This window comes from Ictalurus furcatus, chromosome 26, assembly GCF_023375685.1.
Source record: "Ictalurus furcatus strain D&B chromosome 26, Billie_1.0, whole genome shotgun sequence".
NCBI classification, from domain to species: domain Eukaryota; kingdom Metazoa; phylum Chordata; class Actinopteri; order Siluriformes; family Ictaluridae; genus Ictalurus; species Ictalurus furcatus.
Window position 1 is genome coordinate 7046853 of NC_071280.1, and position 20694 is coordinate 7067546.

At 40.2% G+C, this 20694-nt stretch overlaps 1 protein-coding gene across 2 annotated transcripts in view; it reads left to right on the plus strand.

The window, feature by feature from the left end:
- The first annotated feature begins 2936 nt into the window (after positions 1–2936).
- The window catches only part of appa (amyloid beta (A4) precursor protein a), a 35653-nt gene continuing 17895 nt past the window's right edge, over positions 2937–20694 (plus strand). For both annotated transcript variants that reach the window (XM_053615187.1, XM_053615188.1), the window contains exons 1-5: positions 2937–3163; positions 17244–17411; positions 18093–18222; positions 18758–18870; positions 20248–20438. In XM_053615187.1, coding sequence (XP_053471162.1) covers positions 3104–3163; positions 17244–17411; positions 18093–18222; positions 18758–18870; positions 20248–20438 — 662 coding nt within the window. In that variant the 5' untranslated portion in view covers positions 2937–3103. The remainder of the gene's footprint in view (positions 3164–17243; positions 17412–18092; positions 18223–18757; positions 18871–20247; positions 20439–20694) is intronic.

The following is a 20694-nucleotide window of genomic DNA, read 5'->3' on the forward strand; positions in this document are numbered from 1 at the left end:
AGAAAATAGCACAAGCACTGAAAATGCCCATTTCCACCATCAGGGCAATAATTAAGATGAAATGTTATGAATCAACCTGGAAGATGAAGTCTCCCGAACTACAATCCGAAGTCACCTACATCACGACAAGTTGTTTAGAAAGGTTTCAAGAAAAAAGCCTCTACTCTCATCCAAAAACAAACTCAAGCGTCTTTAGTTTGCCAGACACTACTGGAACTTCAAATGGGATCGGGTTCTATGGTCAGATGAAACCAAAATAGAGCTTTTTGGCAATAAACACCATAGATGGTTTTGGCGCACACAGAGAGGTAGCCATATGGAAAAGTACCTCATGCCCACAGTTAAATATGGTGGAGGCTCTTTAATGTTTAGGGGCTGTTTTTCTGTCAGAGGACCTGGACATTTTGTTAGGATACGTGGCATCATGGCCTAATATCAACAGATATTAAATGAAAACCTGACTGTTTTTGACAATTACCCAAACCTACATCAAAATCAACACAAAAATGGTTTACTGACCACAAAATTAAGCTGTCATGGCCATCCCAGTCCCCTGACCTGAACCCCATAGAAAACCTGTGGGGTGAACTGAAGAGGAGAGTTCACCAGCGTGAACCTCGAAATGTGAAGGATCTGGAGAGATTCTGTATGGAGGAACGGTCTCAGATCCCTTGTCATGTATTCTCCAACCTCTACAGGCATTATAGGAGAAGACTCAGAGCTGTTATCTTGGCAAAGGGAGGTAGCACAAAATATTGACTAAAATGTGCCAATAATTGTGCCACTCATATATTTAACACATTTTTTATAAACCTGTATTGTGTTTACAATTGTTTGATATCCATGAGAGTAGAGTATTTTTAACAAAATATAAAATAAAATAAAAATTCACAGACTTTGCTCATATTTACCAAGGGTGCCAATTTTAGTGGAGGGCGCTGTACCCTTATGACATGAGTTTTGATATTAGTAGTGTTTTTGAAGTGATGATGTGTTGCCTTTGGCAGACTTGGCAAAACTTGATCATGTGATCCAAATACTAGAGTCGTTAACAGGAGGTATAAACATCTGATTTGTAAACATTTGTTGCCACTTAGACAAAATTGTATTTATATGCATCAACCCTGAAAGCTAAGTCTGAGTCATGGCTATATTTTTGTATGACAATTAAAAGAAAATATATGCAAATGTTCACTGGCCAATGAACAGACCTTTTTTGCAGTGGTGATCCTTTGAAAATAATTGAAGTGATGGAGTATTCTTGGCAATGAGGGCGCACAAAAAATACCAACAGAGGTGCAAATAATTAACACAAATGATATGTATTTTATAATAATTACTTATTTCATGATTTACCTAATTGGAATGCTGACTTACTTGCATATTTTCATTCAAAGATCAGTTTAATTACACAAATAATAAACCTTTCATTCATAGCCTTTTTCCATCCATCCATTTTCTGTACCTCTTATCCTACACAGGGTCACGGGGAGCCTGGAGCCTATGCCAGGGGACTCGGGGGCACAAGGCAGGGGACACCCTGGATGGGGTCATAGCCTTTTTCTCAGGGTAAATATAACAGTCTAACAATCAGTATAAGGAAGACTTTCTGAACTATGGCTAATTAAACATCCATTCACACTACATTTAAATGCAAGATTCTGGCAATAAAGTGTCTCCTTCAGTCTCTGCTTCTCTCTCTCTAGCAAATAAGCATAGAAGATTGAGTTTGAAGTCACTTGAACTTTTTGTAAAATGCCCACCAAGCTTTTTTTTTTTTTTTTTTTTAAACTAAGATTAAAACTTGAACCTACACAATTTAGGCAAGGCTATCTATTCGATCTTGGTCTATGAAAAGCAATTTAAGTGGATTTAGTTCCAGAAAGACCTGGATTTACCAGCCAGGAGAATTTAACCTTGTCATATCAATTGTTCTCTTGCCACGAAAGCAAATGTCCCCAGAGAAAACACGGTTATTGGACTAGATATTTGCTGCAGCCTCTGCTCTCTGATGGATCACCACACAGTGGCAGCAAATATCAGCAAAGACTTTTCGCACATTGTAGGGACATGTCTCTGCACCAGTAAAATGCATTTTATGGCATATAATCGTTAAATCAAATACATTTAGTGGCTAGAAAACTGGGTGCTAGCAGTTCAAGGAAGCTTGTGTCTAAAAAATGAGAGCGATCCGAGTGAGTTATAGAGCATGGATGATCCCCATGTAGGATATTGATTTTGAAAGAGACTGAAACGAGTGAAGTCAACCTAACCTATGAGAACTGAGGACCCATAAAAAAAGGACCCCCCCCCCACACACACACATACATACACACACCCCAACATCCCCCGACACACAGAGGGTTTCGCTTAGTAGGCTATTCAATTCCATAAACTTTGGAGTCGACTCTGATACGGATTCCAATGGATGCAGAATCAATTGACTCACTGGAACCGATTCAAAGAGAAAAAGATTCTGCATGATATATTTAGGCTGGGTGTCTTTGACGATGAACTCAAAGAACTTTTAGGTCCATGTCTGAATAAACTAGTACCAGTGTTACAGTCTAATTCTGCTAAATTTAGTACCAATTCGATTCTGAGAGCTAGATAAATCAACTTATTTTACTAATAGAAACTAATCCTTTTTCTTATTTTTATGTCAACATCTTAAGATGGATAGTTGTCAACAGTCTCAAAATAGGCCTATTTTATGTAAGATTTGTTTCGTCGCCTAAATTTTTACTTTAATTTCTGTGGATGGTGTGAAGTGAGGTAGTCAAGCAGTAACGACGGGATCTCGACGTCACCTCGTCTGGGTGCGAAATCAAGCCGAATCGAGTTCACTCGCGTAGAATCGACTCACAGTGCCCAATGCCAATTCGGATCGGAGATTCGACTCTTTATAGAATCGTCTTCCAGTCTTACCAAATTGGTCGGTCAAGTGACGCTGTGTGCAGTCTCGCCCTTATACACGCGTCCACTAAAAGCACGGATAAACCGCTGGCGCTCTGCAACTGAGAGTTAGAGATAAAAAATAATAATAATAATTAAAAAAAAACGGTCACTGAATATCAGAAACCTCGGGAAGCTCTTTAGGAGAATGTGGGATCGTCGGCTTTTCCTGTTATTGATGGTCGCGAGCTCGGCTCTTGCGGTGGAGGTAAGAATAAGGTTGTGTTGTTGTAAATGGGTGCGCCGTGTGTCCCAACCTGTACAGCCATACTAGTGTTCAATCTACAATTACAAGGTTTAACATAAATACAAGGGTTTTTAAACTGTTTCATCGATGTTCTCAGTAAACCACTCGGATAACTGAAATACAAACATCACTGCAAACTGTGTTCCAGTAACAGTATGTTTGGAAATTGCTGTGCTGTAGCCTGTGTCTGAGAGATTTCAGCGGTCTCAGTGCTGGAAAAAAGATTTGTTCCAGGCTAACCAGTTGACATGGCGTTCTTGTGAATAAAACATGAATTTGTACCTTTTTTTTGGCATTTCTCCCAGACTGGGCTTTATTGCTTACATCGAAGCTTGAGAAATATCTCCTAAAAGGAAGCTGACATTAAACACCACACTTCACTTATTGTCCAATTGTTGTTGTGGTGTTTTTTTTTTTTTTTACAGAAACATAGCGAGCCGAGCTGCTCTGAGACGCATTTGTAGAAACAGCCTAAAACATGGCGTGTGTTTTTTCCTTTAGAAACTGGGTTTATTTCAGGGTTTGCTGGTCGTTCATGCTGCTGTCTTCACAACTGCGCAGTAGGCGTCCTGTTTTCATTTATAAATAGCAGTGCTGTTAATGTGTGAGGTGGAAAAAATGACAGTTTGTTTGTTCTGTGAGGGAATTGAACGGCAATACTAGCTCTTCTTTGCCATCTACTTGTATGTTGTAAATCTACAAAGGACTGTTTCCTGAAATAAACGCGTCACCCACACAGCCTACCGTGGACTGGGATTTGTTGGATGTAGCATACCGAATCAAAGATGGCGGCGCTTAGCAAACTGCAGTAAGCTGTGCCTTTTCACTTCAGTGAGACTCTGAGAAAGAGAACAATAGTATTTACGCCCAAGGTGTAAAGGCCTTCTACAAGGCCAAATTCTCGACTGTAACAAGCCACAGACTGTTACATAGTATGGTTATTATTGTTAATACACCAGGACTCAAGAAGCTTGTCATGTATTTGGCCTGATTCTTTACTCATATCTTTATATGCATACTTTACATTCTCTTGGCTGTATTGTATTGTACACTCACTACACCAGCAACAAATCCAAACACCATGGGGACGAGTGAAACAACAGGCTTTTCAATGTTGTACCTCGGACAGAATGGACCCGAACAAACAATCGGCACACACAATCGATTAATTTTCACCTTTTCTGAAAATGTACATTTCTATGACCTTGACAGTAAATGTATGTATGTTTTGTTCATGGCAGTGGGCATCTTAGCATTTCTCTGATTTAATTGTGCTTGTAATCAACTAACAAGCTTAGGTGTCTGAACATGGGTAATAGGGAGAGTGTGTAAGTATATAGGCCAGAGGCTGTGTTAATTCATCCCTAATGCTGACAGTTGGTTAATACCTCTATATCATCGGGCTGTTAAAGGCACAAAGCCTTAAGCCGGGTTCACACTGTACCTCGATTTGATCGTGTGAGACAAATTTTGAGAAACCTAAAAAAAATTCCTGTAATCCTAGGTCAAAATCTGTAATCTTTGATCGCTAGTTTGATGTGTTCTCCGACAGCTGATTAATAGCTGTTTAATAAATTAATAAATTTTTCCTTTGATTAAATTCTGTAAGTGTCAGAAGATTTGAGGCACGGTCCTGTAGTCTGGTTTCTCCTACTCCGTACGAGTCGTTTTTCGCGTCTTGACTTTCGTACAGTCTGACATTAATGACAACTGAGATCCTACAGTGTGACGAAGCTTACAGCAAGAATCGTGTTCGTACAGTCCGATGAGCAAGAGTCTCAAAAGACTATTAAAACGCGCACAGCGTGCACCTGGCTTTAGTCAATATAAATGATGAATAAAGTGAGAGTTCTGTTGAAGGTCAGTTAGCTAGATTGAGGCCCTTGATTTATCACCCCATGTAAAACCTCATTTTTGTTATTAAAAAAAATCATTCCCAGAACTACTACTAGGAATACGTTTCTTGTCAGATAGCTCGTCGTATTTAATATGTTTGATGTTTAAATATTTAATTATGAAATGTAATGAGATGTATTTCTATAATCAGACAGTATGCACTTTTTTCTAAGGTACAGTATCTTGCTTAGTATGGTTATAAGTCATGAAAAAAATCACAGTATTTAAACTATTGAATTACTTGCTTTAATTCACTACGTTTCATTTTCGTCTTGCTGACTGTCGTTGCTTTCAGTTCCTCGTCAGAAAATTTTGTGTACCATCAATTGCATACTTTTGTTGCCAACTATTAGAATGCATCATAAAAATGGTCCTTCCTACGTTTGCTTTTGATAACAAGTCGTGGCTTTGTTCTGTGTGATCTGCCTCCGCTTTGTGTTTTCTTTTCAATTACCCTTGTGGTGTATTGCTGTTCATCCACTTGATTCAGTGCTGTGGCTCTGAAAAGGTCACATTGCCTACAGTGGAATGGAAAGCATTCAGAGCCGGTCACTGAAAAAGCTTGGTGTTGAATAGGCAGCTTTGTTTGGCTACAACATGACTTGTCAGCAGGTGAGGGATGTTGTGTCTGGAGTGAAGAGCAGAGCCATGGCTATGCCATAATAGCTATGGCCAGTTGGCCAGGATTCATCCCATCTGCACTAATGCACCAATAATCGTTTTAGATATTGTGTTATTCAAGACACACATTTCATCCTGTACACATTTTCTTACCTCTGTCCCACATTTGGGAGGAAACTGTCCAGGTAGCTTTTGTGCCTTCCCAAGATATTGGCTATGTTGTTGGGTGCCTCAACTTGGTGAAATTTGTTATCAATTCTGTTCACTACATTAAAGTAAAAGGTTTTTTTTTTTGGTTGAACATGGCTAGCTAAATAATCAGTCAACTAGCTAGTTGTTAGTCAAGCCATTGTTTGTTAATAAGACCGTCTATACATGATTTCAGTGTTTTTGCAATCGCTGCAGCCAAAAATGCTTAATCTTGCTGCTGCTTTTTTTTTTTTTTCCCCTCAAAATTTGCAATGCGCTTTGCAGAGTTTTCTTTTTGGTGCTTTTTGCGGAAAACAACTCTAATTGGTAAAACTGCAATCGCACGAAATAGTTTTGCATGGCCTTTAGTCTGTTGCTAAATGAGACCTTTTAGCTGTACTCCTGTTTGATGCATGTGAATCGTAGAGGGCTTTAGCTGAACGTGAGTCCTGATGACGTGTCTAGGTCCAAATCTGCAAGAAAATCAAGGAATCCCCTCCACAATATTTAAGATCTGATAAGAGCTAATCCCATGTAAATGGTCCAGTTGTGTTTTTATTGATATGCTTGTAAGTTATGAAACACGTACACAAAAATCTTCTTTGTGTGATAAAATGTTAGGCTAAACCTAATGTTAGGCATGCCTAGTCTGTATCAGTGCTAGATCTGTAGCTGGATGCAGGTGTGGCTCTGTTTAGTGCCCTGGAGAAAAACCCAGGAGGCCTAGCTGGCTGTTTCATTGGGTAGATGATGAGATCCAGGACTAATGCAGATCCTCCAGTGGTCCTGCTGCCTTGGCAACGGAGCTGCAACCAAGTGCAATCAACCGTGCAGACATATTTAGACAGATGTCTGTTTCTTCTGGGGTTTGACCTTCACAGTCAGCTGTGAACAGGAAGTGTGATTAGTGCAAAGCTCAAAAGCCCCAAAGGGGCCTTATTCCACGTGGAAGCCACAGACCGAGTAACCTTGGCACCATGACCTGACTACAGGTAGCAGCAATACAGGTTGAGTGTTATGGCTCATAGGATATCAGAGCTCGAGTTAATATTTCTTTTGAGGAATTTATTTATTTATTTTTACAGTGTATATATTTCATGTGAATTAAACCATTTTACAAGGTAATGGAGCCTGTAATGGATGCTACGAAAAGAGCATTTTCTTGTGCTCTGATCACAGGTTTATGGTAACAGCATATCTGTAAGTGTAGGCAAGCTTTCCAAATATATGGGGCGAGATAAATATAGATATACAAAAACATACAACCTACATCTTTACTCTGCTTTTATTCTGTGTCGTAAATAGTCTTGGGGTGTGTGTGTGTGTGTGTGTGTGTGTGTGTGTGTGTGTGTGTGTGGGCGGGCTCCTCCCTTTTCCTCTGCATTGCCTGGTTGTTGTAGCACCCAGGCCATCCCTCGGTAACCACCTCTATAATTACCGCTCCCTCGGGTAGGAGTGATGGCGATGAAGTGCTGCCTGATGATCTTTATCTGCCTTTTCATGTTTCTGCTGCTGTGTTTTGGGGGTTTTTTTCCATCGCTCTTCATCTGATACATTAACCACAAGTGCAGAATTTCCATCGCTCGCTCAATCCTATTTAGATTGTTTAGTAAGGATTATTGCAAGTGCATCCATCACCTTGGAAATATGATAATGCACAGTAAAGTCTCATTGTAGATTGATATAAGGTTCACACACGCGCACATACTTTCTATCAATCTAGAATTATACACGTACATTTCTGTGCTGATGTTTTACCCCATTCTGCAGGATTTATATAACTTTGTCACTTTTATGCTTTGGTGTTTTTGTATGATTTAAGCTTTGTTTTTCTGTATGGCTTGTAAGTGTGCCTAATTTCAGACCACTTGTGAAAGGGTGGAGTGACGGCCACTTGCTACCCGTGCAAAGCTATTCCTGCTTCTCTTTCCTGTTCCTGTCTAGGGAAGTTCCTATATTTGTTTGACCCCAGGTGGTGCAACGACAAAAAGTGTTAGTCATTCTTTGCTTTGTGTGTGTGTGTGTGTGTGTGTGTGTTACTTATGTGCTGGGATTAGCTGAGCACCAACCTAATTCTGCTTTCGACTTAACTCACAAGTGGGAAGTCTGAGCTCAGAATGGTGTCATTTTCAAGCTCAACACTTTCACGCTATGAAGTGGGGGAAAAGGCATGGGCACATTTCATGCAAGTATGTGTTTTGTCAGCAAGCTAGCCATTAGTGATCATGAGCTTATGATGTCTTTACGTTCTCAAAACTGCAAACAGCATGGTCCGCGTTGTAGATTTAACCAAGTAATGTGTGTGTTGATTGATTGATCAACACACACAGTAAAGTAAAATGATATTTTATTTACTGTCGGTGTGTGTGTGCAGCCGTGCTGACCTCTCCTCGGGCTTGAGGAGACCTTCCCGACTTTCCCAGTAGGAATTCCGAGTCGAGAGTGTTTTCTTTAGGGTTTTTTTTCTAAGCTGGAAGTCTAAGAATTCAGAGTTAGAAGCTTTAATCCAGTGAGGGTTGGTTTGACTGCAGCTTTTCATTTGAACCGAACAGCAGGCACACCTGATGGTCAACAGCAGGCCAACAGATCAACTGATTAAAACAGTGGAATCGGGCGCCTGCTTGGTTGGAATGAAAAAAGCAGCAAGAGTATTTGCCTTGGGGACAGAAAGAAACTGAGCTCGTTTAAGTACTCGCTGTCACTCGTGTTTTTCACTACACTACAAGAAGTTGAAAATCCTTTAGCTATTTCATAACCGTTTTGGCAGAATTAACCAATGTAATGTCTGCAGTGTTCCCGTAGCTAAAAATAAATAAATAAAAAGCTAGTATGTTATGCCAGCGTTCCAGGTTAAAAGCATTCAATTCGAAATCAAGTCAAAGGCATTTTCAGTTCAGTGACGAAGTAAACGAGTCCGCCTCCGTCCACCTCTCTGTACTACAACACTAAATAGCTTGACTTGTGTTTCGCTACAGTGACTGTGGAGGTCAGACAACGAAGTCAGACCCGGTAGCATTTCTGGGAAATAGTCCCTGTTGTTGTCCCACGTCTCTCCTTACAGATTTTGGATCGTTCTTCTCTTATCTGTCCCAGGCTTGCTAGAAATGAACATTGATTTCTTCACACAGTTTGTTTGGACTTTTGTGTAATCTTTAGCCCAGCACATCTGTTCTTTTTGTTCGTAGTGTAGTAAGCGAGAATAAATTATCTGGGATAAAATGTACCAGGCACCATACAGCACAGTGATAAAATAAAATAAAATCCTGGGAGCGACTTTGTTATGGTGGCTGGAGCGGGTACAATCTGAGCAGTTACTCTAATAATCTTTCATAAACAGAAGGCCAGATTCAAGCATTATCCCAGACCAAATATGTAGCCGGCTTGATTCGGCAACCGAGTGCAACTTTAGACCCTGTTTACACGACGGCGTTTTCGTTTTAAAATGAAACCGATCCTCGTCCACACTGGGCATTCGCATACAAGTGTAAACAGGAAGTCGGTTGTTGGTCCAAACCGGCGTTCCTTGTAGGGCTTACGCCGCTCGAAGTGAGATTTGTTGGCGATTTCTCTAATCGTAGCTCGCCTCTTGCGCATGTAGGCAGCTGCAGTTTTATACAATACAGAATCTAACTCCCCAATGGTTGCTAAGAATGACGAAAAGCCAGCAAAGCTTGCGGTTCAGTCTCCGTGTTGTGTATACGATCAAGGCAGCGTAATGGTCATATGGTAAGGGCTTGATGAATCAGGGAAGGATACGAAATGATCTAGAAGAACGCCGCGCCTTCGTTTTCAAAAGTCTTCGTTTTGGTCTGTTTACACTGAAACACGAACCTGGAGTTTTCAGACTAAAACTGGGTCTTTGGCGTTTCCAAAAGTCTCGGAGTAGTGCAGACAACAGGCGTAACCGTAGCAATAACGCACACTAGTGTAAACCGGACCTTAAACTGGTCTTTTCTTCCCAGTATAGCAGTGTAACTAACACAATACAGGATGCAGTCCTGTTTTTGTATGTGTCTCTTTGTTTTGTTGCTTTTTTTTTTCTTTGTATTGTTAGTCGTTTTAGCCTGAACAGCTATTTTAAGCCTACTGCATAATTGTGTCTAGAACAAAACAGCAATACAGTTGTTATTCTCCAGCATTACAGATTAAATAAAGTGGTAAGTATTCAGTTCTGTTTTTGATTTATAAAACATATCAAGGATGTCTGGGATTTTATCTACAGTACAAAGAAACAAGAACTGCAAGTTCTCCAAGAAGCCTGGAACGTCCTGCCAGCTACCATTTTCTTGTAACTGTGCACAACAGTGTACCTAAGAATTTATATTATTTCAAAGGCAAAATGTGAGTTGACTTAATTTTAATTTTTTTTTTTTTACTGTTTAATGCAGTAATATTTTCATTGAATCGTTTTTGAAGGTATCTTTGCTTAACTGAATTTTCGGATATTTTTGTACAATACTGCACTTGGTACAGATTTAAAGCTATCTGGAATACCCCAGATCTTTAGAGCTAGAGAGAAAATGCTAAACTGCCTGCCTTTAGATCAGTGCAAATGGGCAACCACTAGAAGATAAATGGCCACCAAAACCCCCTCTTCCAAATGGGACTGTGAGGGGTGGGACAATGGATTGATTGTGCAGCACTGACGTTATGTTTAATTGGGGGTTGGTGAGGCAGCAGGCAGTGTCTGTGGCAGCTCACAGCTTTACTGTCTCGGTCACGTTGGTTCACATGGTGTGTGTCGGTGGGATGGTGAAGTGCGGAGTGGAATGTTGGCAGGTGGAGCGAAAAGGAAACGAGAGTCTGATCACCCTGTAATCACCGCACTGCACACCCACCATGGGGATCCAGTCGCGGCAACCAGCAGTGGGTATTGTTTTGCGTGCACACACTCACACAATGAAGGCTTATCAGAACTGCAAGTGTGTGTTTATTATCTACCGCAAACAGACCGAACCTTCTGTCTGTGTTCACCCTGTTTTTTTTTTTTTTCTTTCTAGCTTTGTGGATTATTACTAGCTCTTTCTTTATCTTTTTCTATCAGTTTACTTTCCTACACTCGTATAAAACCCAAGGTATTTACCCTTTCATCACATCAAAGGTAGAAAGTCAGTGTTGGAGACTTTCTGTGCCTCGTCAGCTTTTAACCTGCTCAGACAATTCGTTTCCGTAATACCACCATCACACTGGCTACTACTCGTATTCCTTTACTCTCACAGTGTCCAGTCTTCCATTCTGTCCGATTCATTCTGAAAATCCACCAGCTTTCAAGTTCACAGAAACATGACCCTAGTCTTTGAAGCTGGGGATTACACACTAAGCCTTTAGCATGCAAATCAGCAGATGGTAGGGAAATTCATCATGGTTGTGGATGAGGAAGTGTTCTTCTCAACAATGACCAATTCATGAGACACTGGTTCATAAAATTCTCTGTGGATCAGTAGTGTTCAAGGCCATGGTTACAAGCTGGGTAATCATTTAAAAATTAAAAAAACCTCTGCTTTGTTTACTGTTGATGCTGAGAGCAGCCATGTTGATATGACCTCATGTGCTGAACTCGGAGCTGAGGAGACCTTCCTTACTCCTGAGTAGGAATTCCAAGTTTTGGGGGTTGTTTCATTGTAGGGCACTGATAAAGTAACCTATAGCTTTGTCATGGTATGCTGTCGCTTGGTAGAATACACAGAATGCTTGGAAGGTAAAGTAAAATGTGTTGTGGTTAAAACTAGAAAAGAATTAACTAAAGGCAAAGAGCATTAGGTCTTCATATGGTCTTGTTTTTGTACTCTGTACAAGGAAGTTTAAAGTTTATTAATTATTACCTTAAACCTGATGACTCATGATTTCAAGCTGCTTCTTTTTTTTCTTTTCTTTTTTCATCAGTCTTTGTGTTCATTTATTCAGATACGAGATTAAGACCTTTTATGGAATCACAATTACACTTCATCCCTATATTATGCTGAAATTTTTTTCCCAAGCCTTGCACTTCAGTGCAGTTTATTGACACACTCCCATCAGTTACTGGTCAAAAGCCACCCACCGTTTAACCTCCAGAAAGGATAAATGAACAAACCTTTGTACTTTTCATCCATTTTTCCTGATAGATGCATCAACGCCAGCATCAGAGTACCGTGCTATCCGAGTCCTCTATCAGTAGTGAGGCAGGCAGGCACGGGCCTGTTGCCTTTATCTGATTGGCTCAAGAGCTTTGCCCACCAAGAGCAGCCTGATTGGCTCCACAGTGACCAGAGGGGGGGAAGGAATTAGCAGGAAAGTAAGCAGATGGTTGAAACTGAATCTTCAAGATGGGAAGCAGTAGCTACCCATGTCTACTCTCATTCTGTTCAGTTCAGCATGGGTTCTCCTCCTCTTGTTTGTTAATGGACTAGAATGGTGTGGATTGTGAGTCAGTGTTACTTTCACTGTTGCAAACTAAAAGTTATACAAAAACATTTCCATGAACTGGAATAAGAATAAATAAAATTTTAAATGAAATCTAAGTTAACTTGTACAGTTTTACTGTAGTATGTGCTTAAAATGCAGTGGGTTTAACTTGGTAATAATTCTGGACCAAATTTAGCCATAAATTGTGGGGGTTTTGTACACCTCCATTACACAGAAATGTTCAGAACTACAGTAAGAAACAGGCTTGGCTGCATGACAGTGTTTTATAATGTGTTATTATTACATCAATAGAAATAATGGCTGGCAGAAAGTAAGTATATGCTGTATGTATGATGTGTGGGAATATTTTTTTTATGCAGGGCTGTTTTATAAAAAGCTATACACACACCGCATTGTTTCAAATAATGACATAGCTTCAAGTTCTACAATTAAGATTAAACCTATTACCGTCAAGGTTTATGCTTTATCGCTGCACTGCTGTTCAGGAGTTTGTCTGCAAAGACTGCGAAAGGCTTCGCGTTAGCAGCAACGGCAAAGCTTCAAATCCTGTATATTTCACACATACACAAGCAAGAGAAACCTGATAAACAAGTCAAATGAATATTGAATATGAACATTTAATTTAGAGAAATATAAATTTAGAGATTTAGACATCTACTAGGTTCTAAGCAGACTTTCCAAAGGTTACCCTTTTTTTTTTTTTTTTTTTATAAAAACAAATTTGGTTATTTTTAGTCCAATGGCTGGGTAAATATGACATTTAGGGTTGAACTAACCCATCAAGTTGGCTTGTTTCTTTTAACCTAGCAAATGGGTTGGTTTTCAACCGAAAGGATAGTTTCATTTTTACAAAAACGCTGGGCTATTTTTATTTCTCAAATGGGTAAATATTTTCAGGGTTATTTTTACCCTTTGAAAATGTCAAATATGCCACATTATAAACAAATTTCAACATGGTATCTCCTTTATTTATACACAAGGTGTTGTTCTGAAATGTATCGCTAGATCTGCTAAAATGGTGTGTGTGTGTGTGTGTATATATGTGTGTATGTATGTGTGTGTATGTATATATATATATATATATATATAAAAAAAATATAAATAAAATGAGACTTTGAAGTAAATGATTCAAATAAGCCATATTTAAGATGAAATGCCAGATTTTGATCAAAGGAGACCAAAAGACTGAGTAGCTAACCCACGATCCAGTGGAAATTACAAACAAGTAAACCAACTTAGATGGCTAACGAATGTAGTGGTGCATTTAGCGTCATGTAAACTGCACTGTTCTCGAACATATTTTTGCTTATTTTCTAATGGTTTTATGGATAAATATATTGATGCGAACCTTGTATCTCCAGATAAATCTGACAGTCTGTCCGTTTGAAAACTGCAGCGGGGGGTGATTCAGCTGTTGGTGAAAATGACCCAGCCACTAGCCTAGTGGTTGGGTTACACAAAATTACCCAAGACTGAGAGAATGACCCGAAAGGCTCAAAAGTCATTTGGGTAGGAAAAAAAACCCCAGCATTTTTTTAAGGGTGTACTAGCGACTCCCGAGCTCAAATTCCAGGCCCTGTGTACTGCTAGAATAAAAGGTTAAAATGTTAATGTGCAGTTATCATAGCATAATACGACATCATTCCAAGACAAGTCAGGTCTTGCAAACAGCAAAGCCCACGAAAATAATTTGAACTCAACGTTCCACTCCACAGTCCGCATCAGGCACATTCAGAAATCAGACACAAAATAATGACACTTTCCGCTTGTTCACAGAACAAAAAGATTACAACAGAAACAAATATGAAAGCTAAAAATAAATGAATTTTTTTTTTCTCTTAAAAAAAAAAAAAAGAGTAATGTAAATGTGGAATAATATAAATGGACACTCATGTCATTTAAATTATAGCATGAGTTGGAAATGTGATTAAAAGTTAATGAGGCTGGTTTTAGAGCTGCCAAGCACATTTTCATGTGAGCAGTGCCTCACGCAGTCATGAAACCAAAGCATGAAATGCTATCTCTTCACAGTTTTGGAGAACTGGCTACTTTTTGCTTCTTTTAAATCCTACAGGTTAAACACAACCCATGACAATGACAGCTGAATGAAATCAGGAACAAAAATGTGCTTCAGCCTATTCCCAGCAGTTTAGAGCCAGGCATTTTCAGCAGAATGCAGTTTGATTCGAATCGTTTCCACGTCGCTGTACGATCCTTTACTCGCTTCACTGGAGATTAAAGCATAGAGTTACTTTCCTCAAGTACAGCTTCTCTGTGCAAAGTGCAAGGTATCGACTTGTGCTGCTCCTGAACTTTTACCAAGTGTAATTAGTTATAGGTCATGCTGCTTATCCACAACAGTCAGCACATAAAGGTGCTTGTAAGATTACTTTGGGTTGAAGCTATTGATTGGTGCAGGTCTATAGTGACATTATATAGTGTTGTATCTCATTACATTGGTTTGAAGTGCTGGAAATGGGAGCAGTGTGTTTAGAGGTGTGCGCTGGCTCGTAGGTGTTCTTTAAAAATTCCAATCCTTCCAACTCCCGCTCATTTCCATTCGCTCCGTTTGTACCCATCTATCATATCTTATTTCCCTAAATATAAGCAAATAAGTTATTTAAGTCGCAGTGACCCTGAGTAGGATAAAGCAACTTCCACAATCTTTTTGTTTGTTTGGTTTTTTGGGTCCTGCAGGATCCCTGACGCTGCCCGTGTCTGTCAATGTTCTGTCTGTCTGTCTGTCTCTGTGTGTGTGTGTGTGTGTGTGTGTGTGTGTGTGTGTGAACTCAAGGCTTTTCAGCTCTGTAGTCTTGGATGACCTTGTAGGACTTTAGCTTCCAAATCCTAATAAGTAATTGTCTGATTGTGTGTGTGTGTGTGTGTGTGTGTTTATAAAGTGTATCACATGATTCTCAAAGTCCACTCTTTTCCTAACCTCGACTTTTAACAAAGGAGCCGTTGTTCTCTTGCCAGTACATTCAGTCTTCTAAAATGATTAAGTAGCACAAAGCATCACCTTACTCCCCTCTTCCCATCTTCACCTTCCCTCGCGTCGTTATTTTTCTACAACACAATGCCGTCTTTGAGCAGCATTCTTCCTTTTCACCCGGGCCACATTGGCGTTCACAAAGACATTCTCTCACAGGAGTTACACACTTAAGCTCAATGGAAATACTAGATCCAGTGAGGGACATGAGAGTTTAGGTTTGTAACCTGTTTAACTACCTTTTTTAATAGTGAACATAGTTTTGGGCCATTTTACAGAAAGCTGTGTGTCTCAGTCTGGGAACAGCTTGCGCAAAGCTGGTTCAGGAATGAATCCCACTGAAGGCAGGCTTTTCCTTCCTTTCCTAATCACGTCAGGGTTTTTTTTTCTAATCCATCCTACAGAGACCCGCACCACCCCTGTAGTGCTGGTTGGCTCTGCATTGGATCGTGTTCTAATGAAATTCGAGTGATGCGTACACCATCTGTAAGTAGGTACTCGTATCGTATACGTCGATGTCATAGCGTCTCGTCTCAGAGCCGTGGATTAGCGAGGGGCTTGGTCTTCCTTCCAGCCTTCCCTTTACTAGAGAGACCTTCTGAATGTTGGAAATGGCTGTACATTTACATAAATTGCACCGAATTCAACAAACCTAAGAGACAAACGTCTTTTGATTTTCTAGAGAATTGTGTGTGGCCTTGGTGCCGGTTAGAAAGCGACCTTGTAATAGTCTTTATCCTTAAGTAATCCAATGGAAAATGTTAGCAAACCTTCTCCAAGTGCACATCGTAATCACAGGAATCATCCAAGCATGAAGAACGCAAAGCTGGTGCAGTGGAAATGCACCTCTGTTTTGTCCTGTGAACATATCACATATCTATTGCGTATTTTAATCCCTACACTGATATTGCTCCCTGCACCCAAATGGACGTCTTGCCTTTTCTCACTTGCTTTATATGGACTATGACATAACATAAACACTGACATCACTATGCAGGTTAAATAGGTTGAAAACTCACTATTTAATACATGTGCACATGCCTAGTTTAAAACATGAGTAATTTGTGCGCTGTATGTAGCTATATCAATTCTTTTCTTTCAGTTTTGTGATTCTTTGGATGAGCCGTCCCGAGTGCGTCGTATTCCTGCAGCACTCCAGCGCTGTCGTCCGTTTGCCAGAGTTAAATACCATGACTTATATCATGGTTCGCTTCCTACACTAGAGCTGAATTACGTTTCATTCAACCGACACTATGTTTCCCATAGAAATGAACCTTGAGAACAGCCTCCAGGAGCTGGTCTCTGTCGGTACGTTTCAACCCTGTTTCCACAGAGCCAGGGTCGACGGCAGTGCGACAGGGCAGACCTGGAATGCTGCAAACAAAACCCAGTGTGTTCTGGATCTGGACCAGTGAACGCTAACACAGTGAACACAGTGTTCCGAGTGTATTGTGTTCATTCCTGACAGATGATTAAGGAAGGAAGGGAGAACATTCTGACATCCTGTGCGATTACGTGTGATAAGATGGGTGGGTAGAGCGCAGGAGCACGAGTAAACAGTGATGTTCATCCGGCTTGTCCCAGTTTTCCTCACTGTTACACAATTTAGCATAATCAGATGGATGTGTGCTCTGAGTAATGCAAAACAGTCCTACAGTTTTCCTTTACACGCAGCTATGAATCAAACCTTTGGCATGTGTGGACACGTATGGTGTTACGCACGTGCGGATCACTTTGATGCCAGTTTAAATAAAGTATATATGTGACATGATTGATGGCAACATTACTGTACAAATAAAGTGGAAACCTATTTCAAAATGGGTGGATAACCCAGTCTAAAGTGTCTGTAAAACATGCAACTCCTACATTTCCTAGTTGTTTGTATGGTCCTAATGGGTTTTTTTGTTTGTTTGTTTGTTTTTAAAAAAAATGTGTTTCCAGATGCCATCAGAAGAAGGACCAGGCTTACTGGCCGAGCCACAAGTAGCCATGTTTTGCGAGAAGCTCAATATGCACATGAACATCCAGAGTGGCAAGTGGGAGCCGGATCCTTCAGGCACCAAGAGCTGCGTGAACACCAAAGAAGGCATCCTTCAATATTGCCAAGAGGTAAGAGCCAAAGCATACCGACAGATATTTAAGAGAGAAAGAAAATCTAGATAAAGGAAGCTACAAAGGAATGAAAAAAGTCAATATGGAAATGGGTGGTGTGGCAAAAGCCTAAGGATATAAAAATGGGTGGGGATGTGGTTTTCAGTGCAAAGACTGGGTGACGCACCCGAGTCAGCTCATAAAGGCTTGGTATATAGCCGATGAGTCAGGTATGTTGGATTAAACGAAACAAAATATAAAGGAGTAGGATGCTTTGTGAGGGAAGGGGGGAGTTATTGTCCATAACAATAGACCAAGTAGAGTGATGGAATAATTGGGGATGGTGTAATTATTCAGAGTTTTTTTTTGTGATTGTTGTGGCCAAAAATACTTGATTGTTGCCGTGTTTTTGTTTTTGTGTATGGGGGGGGTTTGCGGAAAACTACTTTGAATCAGCGAAAATGTCTTTCAAGCGATGTTTGTTGGTAAATGAGACCTTTTAGCTGTACTCCTGTTTTTTTTTTTTTGTTTTGTTTTGTTTGTTTTTTTTTTTTTGAGAGCGCAATTTCACAAGATCCTGGAGGGACTGAGTAGTGTTATAATACGAAAACAATATGCAACCATATGAAAAGCTGTGTGAGTTTCCTGTCTATTTTTTTTCTGGCCTCCCAAGATTCTGAAGGTTTGTTATTCCCTCAGGTCTACCCAGATCTGCAGATCACGAACGTGGTGGAAGCCAATCAGCCGGTCAGCATCCAGAACTGGTGCAAGAAGGGTCGGAAGCAGTGTCGCAGTCATGTGCACGTCGTAGTGCCTTATCGCTGCCTCGGTGTGTACTCGTCTCTGTGCGCGTTTCAGTGTCCATGTGCATGTGTATATCTCCGTGTGTGGACGTGTTTGCATTTGTTCTGCTGTTTCATGAACCGAACCTACAATTCTATTTAAAAAAATTACTTTTTAAGTACGTGTTTTTGTATTAAAGAGATAAATAAAATAAGTGCTTAAAATGACTGGTTCTAAAGACAAATCTAAAAGGTGAGTTGTATAGCTGTTCAAAAAATTTGTGCTTTGTATTGTAAACCCATGCACACACTGCCCTCGGGAGTTTCCAAATCATAGAGTTTTGTTTCTGTTCCCATAATTTTATTTTATTTTATTGTTTTTGTTTTTTTTTTTTGTTTTTTTTTTAACTCGTAAGTGGTAGATAATAAGCCTTTGGTTATCATACAGCAAGTGTTTCAGTTGTGCTGAAGTTAAATCAAGTCATTTCTTTATTCTGTGAGACTTCCGCTGGTACGGAGTGGACAGAATTTGTGTGTGTGTGTATTTGGGTTTATTGTTTGTGTTTGTGTTTCGATGCGCAGTGGGTGAATTTGTGAGTGACGCTTTGTTGGTTCCTGATAAGTGCAAGTTCCTGCACCAGGAGCGGATGGACATGTGTGAGAGTCACCTGCACTGGCACACTGTGGCCAAAGAGGTGAGTGAAAACACACATACCGACCGTCCAGGTTATTTTAGCTACATAGAACAGACATGTTGAGCTTAGTACATCAAGTATACAGAAGGGTCTGGAAGTCTCTTACCAACAGCTTTTAAAAGACCTTGTAAAAAAGGAGAGGGGTGAGGCAGCAATTTGCGTAGCAAGTACATTTGAAAGAAATAGCAGTTTCTCTGATTAACTCAGAGATTCATTCACGATTCATTGAACGTTTTCCACTTATTTAAGTTTCTAGAGGTTTATTTCGAGCATTCATCCATATCATGTTTGTAATATATTGTAATGTGTACAGAATTCAACACTTTCTAAAATATTCCTAGAATATTGATCGTGTCAGTTTGGCTACTTGTACGCCATGATCAGATTAACTCGAACATGATTCTAGCAGTTAGCAGCAGCATTTAGCTCAGGAAATATATTCCCACCCCAGAACTCTTTGTATAGTACGTGAACTATAACCGCTCACAAACCGAACTGGAACTAAAGAACTTGTTTCAGGGTTAAAACGTAGCTGGTTTTTTATCATAGCTAGTTTAGAATTTTACAAATTGTAACGCTAAAAACTTTATGCCATCTTCTCTGCTTGGTTGCAATCCTGCTCCGCAGTGAAATGAGCATAAGTATGATCAGTTCAGTTAGCGATCAGAAACCAGCTATCGAAATGTCACTTTTTGGGGGTTAGCCAGACTTTAAAATGCTGTAAGCTTTACTCAAAATAGACTGAATTCCTGCCAAGCACACTTAGCCTTCCTCTGCATCCAAAAGAGAAACTGTATTTCAGTTTTGGAAAACTGAATTTGGGTGTCTTCATTCATTCGTCTTCAGTAAGAGCTTTATCCTGGTCCGGCTCGCCTTGGATCTGGAGCCTGTAACACTGGGCACAATGTAACAGAATTCCCCCTTATCAGATGCCAGTCCATCACAATTCCGAACTACACATGATAGAAATGATCGAAATTTGTGAAAGCTTTCCTCCAGGCTACCTCACTTATTCTGCTATCAACAGCGATCGTAATTCAGTTTGCTGTACTCACGTTCACACAGATTAGAGCTCGCTGACACGCACATCTCTTGTTCTAAATGGATTTCCAGTGAATTATCCCAATAACCATTATGGAGCATCTCTAATAAACAAAATCAGCCAATTATACTTATTAGATCAGTGCCGTGATCACATAATCACTGATCATTCTCATAACCGAGGTAGACAAAATCCAGGCTCATTGCTGCTGCAGGCCTGGATTTGCACTCCCCATAGTAAACATTTGAATAAATTAGAGTGGTCTTGATGCGAATTAAATGGTATTGAGTCAGTCACACCCCACTATCCTCTGTCATTTTTCGTTCTCTCTCTAGTCCTGCAGCGATCATACCATGAACCTGCACGATTATGGGATGTTGTTGCCATGTGCCATCGACCGTTTCCGTGGCGTGGAGTTTGTGTGCTGCCCAGTGGAGACTGAGCAGGAGAAGGATGACGCAGAGGCAGAGGAGGACGATTCAGATGTCTGGTGGGGAGGAGCCGAGACAGACTATTCTGATAACAGGTGCTCCCACACACAGACGCGCACGCACGCACGCACGCACGCACACACACACGCACTGTGTTACTGCAGCTCAGTGAAATGTTCTTTTTCAATGTGGAGTAGCAAAATGACCCTGCAGTCGCATTAGTTATTGTTTCTTGTCATTATGGATACATTTAGTTTGTATAATGTTTTGTCAATGGACTTTTTTGCTCCGACTTCAATTGATTTAAAAATGCATCCTCTCACACACACTGTAGACAATTAGCTGAATCTT